Source organism: Sinocyclocheilus grahami, unplaced genomic scaffold (assembly GCF_001515645.1).
Source record: "Sinocyclocheilus grahami isolate Dianchi unplaced genomic scaffold, SAMN03320097.WGS_v1.1 scaffold195.1, whole genome shotgun sequence".
Classification (NCBI taxonomy): Eukaryota; Metazoa; Chordata; class Actinopteri; order Cypriniformes; family Cyprinidae; genus Sinocyclocheilus; species Sinocyclocheilus grahami.
The window spans coordinates 1,116,294-1,128,384 of NW_015505374.1; the positions used below are offsets into that span (position 1 = coordinate 1,116,294).

Here is a 12,091-nt window from a genome sequence, read left to right on the forward strand (position 1 = left end):
AAAGAATGCATTTGGAAACTGAATGGTTTTATTTTACTATGTACACAAATAACGAGCAAAAAATGTACTGTACATTCAACACAATTTGCCTGAATTCTCTATAAATTCGACAGAATTGACTTAAAGAACCAATATATATATAAATGTTATAATTGAAATTGAATTCACACCTATTCTATAAATGTGTACTTAAAAAAAGAATAGATTGCTATTCTGGTGACCAATCAATCAACAAGTAAAAAAAAAAAAAGAAAGTTAAAAAAAGAAAATCCACTAAGAAATCATTATAACAAACAACATTGGAACGTCTTTGCTTGAAGATCCCTAAAACTACAGCAAAAAGTGGCCACAGTCTCATATAAGATACACTAACTTTGACTTGACTAAATGTCTGAGGATAAAGATAAAAGGAGACTTCATCTAACTTTAAAAAAATAAAACAAAATACTTCATTGATACCACAATATTTTGATCAAGCTTAGTTTGGCTCAAAAGCAAAAACCTGTCATACAGCAGCCACACAGTTCTTGATAGTAATACAGTGATACAGATTTTTAATACAGAAATACAGATACAGTAAAGTCCCAAAACAAAACATGTCACGTAATATACCCTCCAGAGTTTCCAGTGCCAGTTTTTATTGTCTGTGGTCATAATCGCTGACCCTTCTTTTGATCAAGGACAGTTTTGTCTTCAGCTGTTTACACCTTTTCTTTTTCATCTGATAGTCTGAAGACTGTGGGAAAGAAAACAGGTCAGAAATTACATTTGCCTATACACTCAAGTCATAATCATTATGTACTATAAACTGGGTTTTTTTAACAGCTGTGACAAATTATGCAATTCACAATATTCTATTCCGAAAGAGTTTACCTTCTTCAAACTTTTAAGCCTGTTGTATACATCCATGGCATCCTTTTTAGATAATAAAACAAGAGTAATATATATTAATGTAACATATTTGAATAACAATGATTTTATCAAAACAGGAGAGATATTATTAAATGAATGCTTAATATTGTTAAAGAAGTTATTCTATTATTATTTAAAGGTGAAAGAGATTACTGTAAAACCACAGATTAAGTGACTTTATACTGTAAGACTTGACAACCATAATCTTAAAGGGGTCCTATTATGCTTTTTCACTTTTTCAACTTTAGTTAGTCAGTAATGTTTCTGTTTGGGCATAAAAAAAAGATCTGCAAAGTTACAAAGTTCAAAGTCCACTTCAAAAGGAGATATTTTATTGAACAGAAATCACTTTTCAAAAACTACAACGAACGACTCGTTTGGACTACAACGCATATTTTCCGGGATTTGTGATATCACAAATACCGTCGAATGGGACGAGACCTGGTTGAGCTGCACTAGAGAAGGCAACGTGTGTTGTCACTATGTCGGAGACATGCTAGCTTTCCCAAGACAGACGAACTTAGAGTGGTTACAATCATCCGGGTTTAAAGCGCGCTCAAATTGATTTGATATTGACGCAATATTTACACTGAAGCTCGCAGGCGGCTATGGTAAAGGGCATGACACTTCCCGACCAGGCGCCGAGTGCTGCCAATCACAACACACACTGGCCCAGCTAACCAATCACAGCACATTTCGTATTTCAGAAGGCCGGCCTTCATTTGATACAGGAACTATTCGAGTCGTTCATGCCAGACTGGGGAGAGAGGTGTTGTAATAATGTAAAATATGTGAAAAATAATGTGTTTTTCGAACAACCTAGTGTGAGAGCCTGTTCTTGTACACCCCTCTGGATCTCCAGAAAACAAAATCCAGACTTTGTAAAAGAGCATAATAGGACCCCTTTAAGCATGTGAATTTGTGTTTCACTTTATAAATTACATACCATGAACTGTGGGCTGCCTTCCTGCAGGCTGTCCAGCTCTCGATTTGTTTCTGCCAAGCCCTGATTAATATCATCTAGCTCAGCCTGAAGACGCTTGTAATCCATATGGTCTCTATCAAACTCTCTCTTGTACTCAAGCCTCTCCTGCTCATTCATGATGGGAGGATACTCACTGAGAACATGGCAGCACAAAATAGAGGTAAAGGGGGAAATGTGACAAAAGTGTTACTAATTACATAAAGTCACAAATGCTGAGCTTTTTTTTTTTAAGTGCTCCAGTACTACCAACTAGAACTCAAAGATCTTCCTCACCTTTGATAGTCAGTGTCCAGCTCATCTCCAGACTCTCCAGTGTCATAGTCTCTTAGTTTGCCCTTCAGTCCACTTAAAGAGCTTGTCACGTCAGAACCACTTTTGATAAAAAAAAAAAAAAAAACAACACCAATAGCAATTTTGTTAATAACTTAGGTGTGATATTATTACAATTTTGATTATAACTGACAGTGAGAATAGCTTTCTGATCACAATAGTTCACAATCAATTTGTGAAACTGGTTATTCATGTTCATGACAAAACAAAATCCACCAGGTCCTATTCATACAGGGACAAGATTTCCTGGATTCCTTCACTCTGTGTCACCTAGTCTAGTGACAGACTAATATTGAGCAGACCCAGCATTTTGAGTCTGTCTGTGGTCATTCTGCTTACAACGTGACTTTGTGTACATTTTATTTGTCATTACTAATTAAAATAATTAATAATTTGTGATTATTAAATACATTGCATACAGATATTATAATTATAGTCAACCACTACAAATGTAATCTATAAAAATCAAACGTATTGTAGAACAGTCACAGAACAAAGTCTACAGAAAGATGAAAAGTAATGCATTTGCACTGCATTTGTTTTTGCAATAAAATATTTAAAAGCACCGAGATGACCTACCTTGGAAGGTAAATTGGTTTCTGGCTGTAAACCATTGGCTGTGTAACCCTGATTTGATCATTGTGGTCATTGACAAAAGCCTCTGGATCTCCAGAAACATTTTTAACCTGAAGAAAAAGCAAAGAAAATCTGAGATCCTATCTAGACATTTTGTATAAATTAATAACGTTACAGCAGGCAATTCCATATAAAAAAGCTCACCCTTCAACGGTTTCATATTTCATTGGAAACATAATGTGCATTTAACAACACAAAAACGGACCTGGTTTTAGCAATCTTAATACTGCATCAAAAGGTGTTTTTTTTTCCCAAAATGTGCCAGCCAGCATGACAACATTTGTCATCTCAAAACATTTTCACTCATCATTTGGTAGTCTGTCACTCCTGTAAGTGTTGCTGTATGCTTCTTTTACTTGAGCTTCTCTGTTTCCCCAATGCACTCAGCCGTCCTTTTTTGTATGGTAAATAGTCTGGACAAACATTAAAGCCAGGCAAAACCGGTTCCACCACTTCCACAAATACCATCGTGACATAAAGGACAAAACTACCACTGCTTACATGGTGAATTGTGTAAGAACAAAGCCAATGGAGTGACCTAAAAACACTAGAACATGCTGATGTTTTTTGGTCTAACAATTCCCACCTACAAGTTTATAAACTTTTAAGTCACTATTAAGTGTTCCATGTGTTTCATAATCATGTTTTCCATCAAGTGAAAGTACATAAGAGGACACACCCTGAAACTAGACATAAAAACACCTCTTCATGGAAATCTTTCTCTGCAACTTCTCTTAATGGATGGTCTTAATAGTAATGCTCAAGACCAGTGATACTCCTTAAAAACAGTGGAGAAATTATAGGCAGCACATAGCAACCATTGAAAATAAAACAAGATGTATCAAAAAGCATTCTTGGTATTATATAGTAGTAGCACAAGTGCTACAAACAGTATTACATTTCATGACATTATAAATCCACGCGTTGTACTGAATAAAGAAAAACACAGAACTAACATGGACATGAAATGAAACATATCTTTTTTGGAATTTGCTAGTGAAAATTCTTACCCATTCCCCGATGCCTTGAGACGTGAGGCCGTCGGTGATGGTCTTCACGTCATACCACAGAACACGCTCCCTGCCATATCTCCTGATCTGCCCTCGGGTCTTCACCGCGAACACGAGTAAGATGATCAATCCAACCACAACCAGAAACCCAAGAACAACGGCAATGGCCTTGAAGAGAAAGAAAGAAATAAAACACTTGAATAGCACTGCAAATGAACAACAATATGACAATGTGGCAGATTGGCTTCTGTGTTTGCATGAATCTCAACTAGCATTTCTACACAACAGAAATGTATTACGTCGTGTCTGATAATAGCCAACCTGAACTGAACAAATATTATTATGAAGATGCCCTACTCCCAGTCAGGAGAACATGCTCACCTCTTCAGGCTCCACTACACAGTAGTGGTATAAATACTGATTGATGAAGATGCCAGAGGCCTGATCTTGGTTCTTGTATTGTGCACACATCTGCAAGATCTGATTATACATCATGGATCCAGACGTCTGAGAAGTGGGGTTAACAGCAACCAGGTACACGATGGTGGCGATGAGCATGAGTAAAGCCAGAATGGCACAAATAATGATGGAGGCCAGATAGAATGAGGGAGACTGTGAAGTGTTCTGTCTCGACACCACCAGGATGAAGATGATGAGCACAGCGATAAAAGTGATTGCCGCAATCGCTATGATGAAGCCCTTGCCTGATTTCGGGTCCATGTATGTGCCGCCTCCATAGCCTCCGAGACCCCCACCGTAACTTCCTCCATATCCACCAAGTCCACCGCCGTATCCACCGCCATACGATCCACCACCATACGATCCACCGCTATAGCCGCCTCCCATCCCAAGACCCCCGAGGCCCATGGCGCTGGCATCATAGTCCCATGCCAGTGTGGAGGCTACACAGGCAAACATAGCCACACACAAAATGATGATAATGATGCACAAAATCTTCATGACACCAGGGGGTGACGTCCAGCGGTAAAAGTGAAGCATCTCATCAGGGTGGTAAGAAGGTGTGCGATGGGAGGATCGGTGGTGACTGAAATAATAAAGTGAGATAATATGGATGAGTAAAAGGAAAACTATTAACTAATTCTGTTTTAAAACTTTACTCAGATACATGGTTATTAAAGTTAACTAAAACTAAAACCATAAAAACACTTTACTTGAAATAAAATAATTAACTAAAGTAATATATATACTGTATGGTATATATATATATATATATATACACACACATAACTAAAATTAAAGTAAAAATTGAAAATAAAAATTCAAACCTAATTCAAAATATTAACAAAAACTATAATAATATATATATCAATGGTACTAAAACAATACTGCTCAGGTCATAACACCATTACGATGAGGCAATAAAGGGTCAATAAAGAAAACTTATTTGTACTGATAATGGATGATTACATGCTTTCTCTAATATGCAACTTACTGTCTGCCACCATATGCAGGAGGGCGACTTGATTTTTTCGGCATGATGTTAGTTTCCTGGACAAACTTCACAGGGTTATCTAGGTGAAATCTAACGTAAGAATGAAAAAACATAATTGATGAATCAATGTGATATAATAATGCACTGTTGAGGAAATAAAACCAAAAACCCAGACCTTGATCTAATCTAGATACAGAGATGGTGATACAACTTAAGATACAAAGCGTTTTTTACATTAGTTATTAATGGCTCTGCAATCAGAATATGATTCGTTTTTTTACATAATTGTAAAAAGAGACCAAGTGTTGTCCTGTAACACCATCAGTATAGTCAGTAAGATATATAAAATCACTATCATTACCACTAAAATAATGTTTAGGATTTAAAAAAAAAATAGATTAAATATATATTCATTTCAAATCTTTATTTCATTTTAATTAAAAATATGGCTGACCATTGTAATGCTTTTCAATATATTATTGTGAGATTAAAACTGTTTTTAGTCTGTTTTATGAATTGCTATTTTTGTTTTCAATTATTTTTACTGGTTTGAATTCAAATGTGTCCAGTTGCTTACAATTAGAGTTACATCACAACCTGGTGGCAGTAGGTTGTAGCAAAACAACTTATCACTGTACTTTTAATTCATTTATTTTGTGTATGGATAAGTTGCCGATTTCTAACATGCTTTCATTTGAGAAACATGAGAATATTAGACCAACGTTTGAGATCAAGTAAAAAAAAAATCAGTACATCAGTACACTCTTAAAAATAAAGGTGCTTCACGATGCCATAGAAGAACCTTTTTGTCTAAATGGTTCCATAAAGAACCTTTAACATCTGAAGAACCTTTCTGTTTCACAAAAGGTTCTTTGTGGCGAAATAAGGTTCTTCAGATTATAAAAAGGTAAGAAAGAGATGGTTCTTTAAAGAACCTTTGACTGAATGGCTCTTTGTGGAACCAAAAATGGTTCTTCTATAGCATCGCTTGAAGAACCTTTTAAAGCACCTTTATTTTTAAGAGTGTACTTCAGCTTGTGTACATTCGGAAAAAAGAAATACTTCGAAATATTCTCAGAATTAGGATACCGGACACCTGGAATTTTACACGAATAACCACATTACGAAGGTCTGGAGAAAACAATGCTTGTCAAAAAAAAAACACAAAGACGACGCTTAGCATAGCCTACAACTATTTAAATGTCCTAAAATTAGTTCCGCTGCGTATTAGTAAACCAAACAATCAACAACATAGGCTGCAATGGGTTACAATATTGAGCTAAGAATATTTAAAAACAAATTACAAAATAGAAAATAAATGAATTGTATCGTGGAAACTCACCCTCTTCCTTACCAAAGCAGTCAAATCTGGTAAATATTTTGTAACCCTTCCTCGCTCCGTATAGGAGTATTTCACGGACCTACAAAACGCTCAGCTTCTAGGAAACGCCCGCTGAATACCGAGAGTTTCATAGATCTGCCCTCTCTCACACGACACATCAGTGAAACCAGCCTCCTCCCGTCCTCACCTGCACAGGTGCAGCCCCGCCCTGAACGTGTGCGCACGGCGCCGACTTCACGCAAGACGAGCCAGGTTTATTTGCATAGCTACTTTCACAATACAAAAAATTAACACAGGCTGAAAATTTATGTTAGATAATTTTTTACTAGAGTAAACTATAGTAGTTTAGACAACAATTACTGTTATTTCTGTCTCTAATGCTTTTAAAAATATGTATCATAAAACACCAACGTGTACCACATTCATAGAAAATATCCAGTAATTAAATGCTTAATAATCATTTTATGCTCCATCCCTACACCAAAGGAAAAATATTTTAGACGCCTGTAATAGCTAATACGAAAACATAAGCATAAATTGCAAGAAATGTATTAAGACCAATGGAATTTCTGATTGCTCAAATCACGAACTTGTAATCTGGGAGGTTTTATCTTTAAAATCCACTCCAGTCATCATTTAATTCGAAATAATAAGCAAGTTGTTCGTAAGTGCTTTGCTAATTGCCAGTCTCTCCTTAGTGCAACATATGGCTCAGACCTGTAATCGTAGTTTCAATTACCATAAATTGCCATACAAACAATAACAATGATTAATGCAGGATTGTTCTAGATTATTACACACCATATTCAATATTCATGAGGCATAAGGTTGAATGAGCACCTTTTCGTCCTGAGGTCAATTGCAGGTTGTAACCTGATACCTTCAATACTGTCAAGCCAGTATAAGTGTATATTACTTTACAACAGCAGGTCTATAATGCTCGGAGCTATGTAGTATAGCGTGTTAAAGTATAAACAGACACATGAGAGGCGGTATGTACAAACCCAATTCCAAAAAAAGTTGGGACACTGTACAAATTGTGAGTAAAAAAGGAATGGAATAATTTACAAATCTCATAAACTTATATTTTATTCACAATAGAATATAGATAACATATCAAATGTTGAAAGTGAGACATTTTGAAATGTCATGCCAAATATTGGCTCATTTTGGATTTCATGAGAGCTACACATTCCAAAAAAGGTGGGACAGGAAACTTCCACATCATTGCATTCTGTTTTTATTCACAATTTGTACAGTGTCCCAACTTTTTTCATTTTGTCAAAAAGGAAATGCTTGCCAGTACAATGTGGAGGCAGGCCTGTTTATTTTATCTACTTCCAATAACAATGAAATCGAAGGTAGATGGACATGGTGATAAAAAATTTACATTTAACTCACACATGACTGTACAGTATAAAACACAAAGTGAAAATTAAACTAGGAAAACTATAAATATACCATAACATTATAGAGATACTGCTATTTAAACGACTCAAAGACTAAGTGATTTCCTTCAAATTACCTACTTCTAAAATAAAACATTTATATAGAAATATACAGTATATCATATATGATAAAAACATTGCTGATGTTGCTCCACATGATAAATCAGTAATAAAGGTGACATTTTCACTGCTGGGTTTAAAGTCCTTCATTGGACTTTCCTGCTCTATTGAATTCAATATGAAATTATTTCAATACCAACCAAGACCAAACCAAAAACTCCATTAATTCCTGAAGTTATAGCCATGGACAGTTTTCTTTCGGCCAGTTGCTTCTTTTCTGGGACACCTCTTTGAAGAAAGTATAATGGAGTTCTGTTTAGCTGTAACCGTCATTCCAGTCCATTACTTTGTCATACTCCTGAATTTTCTGCTTTATGTGTGCAAGTTTGCTCTTCAGATATTCACATCTCTCCCTTTTCTCCTGGTATGTCGGGTCCTACAACCAGAAACACGTAAAGTAATCTTTGGCTTGCACTCACACACACACACACACACACACAGGAAGTACGTAAACATTTCAATAGTTCCACTTATGTCCCCCTAACATTTCCAGTTTTTCAGTTTCTATTGTTTGTGGCACTCAAACGGAGACAGATACTATGTCATTCTTTTGCAAAGACTAAAGAATGTAGAAAGGCAACAGGCAAAAAGGTTTTGAAATGGGTCAAAGAAACTTGTAGAACATAGGTCATGGCTTAGCTTTTCTGGGAAAAGTAAAATACCTAACATGTATTCAGTGTATTACTTTAAAACTCCTAGAAGTAGAATAGATAGATAACAGTATTAAACGGTACTTACAGCCTTTTTTCTGTTATACTCTTGAATAATGCTATTGATTCTCTCTTGCTCCTGTGGGAGGAAAGCCAAGATTAATATCTAAAATATTTCTGTTTCAATACAAAGATTTCAGAGAAATGTATTTAGACAAATGTATAAAGGAATTGTACTGTGACTGGTCACCAGCTCTCCGCCGTTTTTAATCATCTTTGAGTCTTATCTAATTCATTTTAATGGTCACAAACTAATTTTCAATTACAAATATTCCATGTTGTTTCTCAAATAATATAAGTATAATAATTATGAAAGAATTTGCTGTTTCAAACAATTACCATTTGACTGGAAGGCTGCTGTGGTAGATTCCTCATCAGATTATCCATTTCCTCAAACTTCTGCGTTAAGACCTGAACCTCAGCATGCAACTCTTTATATTCTGCATATTGATCATTAAACACAGCCTTGTATTGCTCCCTCTCCTCATCAGACCGGATTGTGGGATATTTCCTGTGAGGAGAAAGATTAGACCGAACATTCAGATGCAAAGGGATAAGAGATTAAAAAAGGCATAAGGTAACAATAACCAGTCCTAAATATGTGGCTAGTGTCTGAACTTCATTAAAATCGAGTTTATATATTTCATATAGTTAGTTGCCTGAATTAATTAACTAATTTCAGTTAACATAAGTATCCTTTGAAACTCACGCCACATAGTCTGCAATGACCACAGGTTTGGGGATGTGGCCAGCAGGAATATGACCCCTTAAGATCTCTGGTTCCATCATAACTGGGTTGGCAGGTGTGCCATCATAAGATTCTGGACTGGCCATTACTGGAGCGGTTTGGATGGGCACAGAGACACTTGAGCCGGCACCAATCTGAGATTACAAATAGTACATTACAACAATGATTTTAAAATCTGAAAATGTTCTTCTTAATATTAAAATTCAACGGCTTACCATATTGAGCGGAAGTCCTTCTGATTTCATCTAAATACGAATAAGAACAGAAAAGCAAGCAAATTAGACTTTGTTAGCTACGCTTGAGATAATTTACTGCTATTACTAAAATAGCAAAATCATTATGAGCATTATTTTTTTATTTTATTTTTAATCAATTTCAAAGAACAAATGATTTGAACTTTACATCTAGACCCATTCTCTCTCTGCGCATCCTTGCAGCTTCATGTCTCCACAGCTTCAGACACACGCCTGCTCCCACGAGATACAACAGCATGTTGAGAAAGAGGAAGATGATGGCAGCATTCTGTCCAGCCTCTGTTCGGCAAAACCCCGCATTGGGCCCAGCGTTGAAATGTGGATAATAGCAGAGACCTCCACGCACTGTGTCTCGCACATACACAATTGCAGCTGACAAGTAGAGCAACGCTAACGTCAAGTTTATCACACCCTCTGTGATTGGCCACCAGCTGGAGTCTAGTAGAATGGTACGATAATACATGGTCATGCCTAACACTACTAGAATGACAGTCACTATCCAGGCCACTCCAGCCACCACAATAACAAAAGGAGTCAAGGGTCCCGAGTAGGAAATTCCAGTTCCTCCGTACATCCCACCCATTGATGTTCCCCCATACATACCCCCATACATCTGATGCATGGAATAACCAAACATATTAAACCACTCATTATCTTTGTGCACGTATGCACAGACGCATGCAAAAACAGCAGCCCCCAAAAGCAACTCTGCACATCCCAAAATGCGCAAAAGACCAGCCCACGACTTCATATACGCGTAGCGCTGATTGTATTCCTCCACCTTCTCACTGTAAGTCATAGCCGTCTGCAAAGAGCGTCCAGAAACCGATTCCAGCGGCTCCCCTAATAACGTTGCCTGCTCCTTCCTTGAATTGTAGCTGCCTCCAGACCCTCCATAAGGGTCTAGGTAAGAGCTGGGGGCTGTAGGTGAGGGTGCACGTGAGTGTGGAGGAGAGCACAGGACGCCTTCGGTGGTGGTGTTCACATCAGGTGGTGGTGGTGGAAAGGTCCATTTCTTGCTGCCTTGGTTGCCACTGGCTCTGAAGAAGTTCTTCACAGAGTCAGGAATGAAGCGTCGGATGGGTTTGATGTCCATGGCATCATCCACCTGGTCTTCAACATCACTCGGGTAGAAATCTGGGCCAACAGGAGGGTTTTCGGGGAGAGGCGGTGGTGGTAAACTGTCATAACTAGATGCTGCCATTTCACTGCCGAGTGGGTAAGGAGCCTGTTGACCCCACGGCAGTGAGCCGATGGGCACCTGATCATAGTGAGGCATATCACGGACCCGATCAAAGCGGGACGCTGACCCGTTTCCAAAAGACATGGGAATGGTTCTAGCAGCTGAGCGAACTGAGGATCAGAAAGTTTATCCACATTATTATAGTGTCTTGTGTCACATACAAACAGACATCATGCCATTTGCACATATTTTACAAACATAAAAGTAAGGATTGATTGATATTTAAATTCTATCGGATATTAATAAGCCAATTATTACTGTTATGCCATGGCCTATTATAACCAACATGGTGGATATTATTTATACTACATTCAAATCAATTGTTTTAAATATTTTGGTCAATGTAGGAATTACAACGTTATGATCTACACTATGAAATTGCACAATTAAAATTCTGATATGTGCATAAAAACATTGCATACTGTATACTACAAAACTCTCAGTAACTGTTTTACCTGGGTGCGGTAGTTACATTGCCTCACAGGGTGAATTTAAAACCGTGTTTTTCCCCTTACAAAACAACCTGAAATAAAAATAAACAAGCGAGTTTAAAAATCGAGAAAAAATGTGACTTTATAGAAACGATGGCACAAAATATGCGTTGCATGACATGATCTTAACGCGGTTTGAAACCAGCCTGTCAACAAAGAACGTAAGAAATAAAACGGAACTATATGCATACAAGCCCTGAAGTCATCCTAAATGAATAAACGAACTAATTTTGCATTGTACGAGCTTATTCATTCTCTACACTCAAGATGTGGGTGTGTAGACTACGTATTTTTTCCTAAAAATATAGATTTTATTAAAAAAAAAATAGCATCGCCGTCTTACCTGGTACCGATACTTACACCTGTCTTCCGCCAGTTGCAGGTGAAGGGGAATCGATCACGTGACTTG

General features: G+C 37.1%; 2 protein-coding genes across 5 annotated transcripts; both read right to left on the reverse strand.

Annotated features, from left to right (window-relative positions):
* Positions 1–60: 60 nt before the first annotated feature.
* On the reverse strand, positions 61–6,882 carry LOC107595017 (occludin-like). 3 transcript variants are annotated; one of them, XM_016285283.1, is made up of 9 exons: positions 6,681–6,882; positions 5,327–5,416; positions 4,255–4,918; positions 3,874–4,041; positions 2,807–2,913; positions 2,171–2,269; positions 1,859–2,030; positions 874–915; positions 61–736 (listed from the first exon to the last, which is right to left on the reverse strand). In XM_016285283.1, the coding sequence occupies exons 2-9, from the start codon at positions 5,368–5,370 to the stop codon at positions 638–640; spliced, it is 1,395 nt and encodes a 464-aa protein (XP_016140769.1). In that variant the 5' UTR covers positions 5,371–5,416; positions 6,681–6,882; the 3' UTR covers positions 61–637. The 3 variants fall into 3 exon arrangements, with proteins under 3 accessions (XP_016140769.1, XP_016140768.1, XP_016140767.1); XM_016285282.1 differs by having other exon boundaries at positions 6,669–6,882; XM_016285281.1 differs by lacking the exon at positions 6,681–6,882 and having other exon boundaries at positions 5,327–5,544.
* Positions 6,883–7,938: 1,056 nt separating this feature from the next.
* Positions 7,939–12,091, reverse strand: LOC107595015 (MARVEL domain-containing protein 2-like). 2 transcript variants are annotated; one of them, XM_016285279.1, is made up of 8 exons: positions 12,026–12,091; positions 11,647–11,714; positions 10,097–11,301; positions 9,910–9,939; positions 9,656–9,828; positions 9,286–9,457; positions 8,975–9,025; positions 7,939–8,612 (listed from the first exon to the last, which is right to left on the reverse strand). In XM_016285279.1, exons 3-8 carry the CDS (start codon positions 11,273–11,275, stop codon positions 8,493–8,495), a joined length of 1,725 nt encoding a protein of 574 aa, XP_016140765.1. In that variant the 5' UTR covers positions 11,276–11,301; positions 11,647–11,714; positions 12,026–12,091; the 3' UTR covers positions 7,939–8,492. The 2 variants fall into 2 exon arrangements, with proteins under 2 accessions (XP_016140765.1, XP_016140766.1); XM_016285280.1 differs by lacking the exon at positions 11,647–11,714 and having other exon boundaries at positions 12,026–12,088.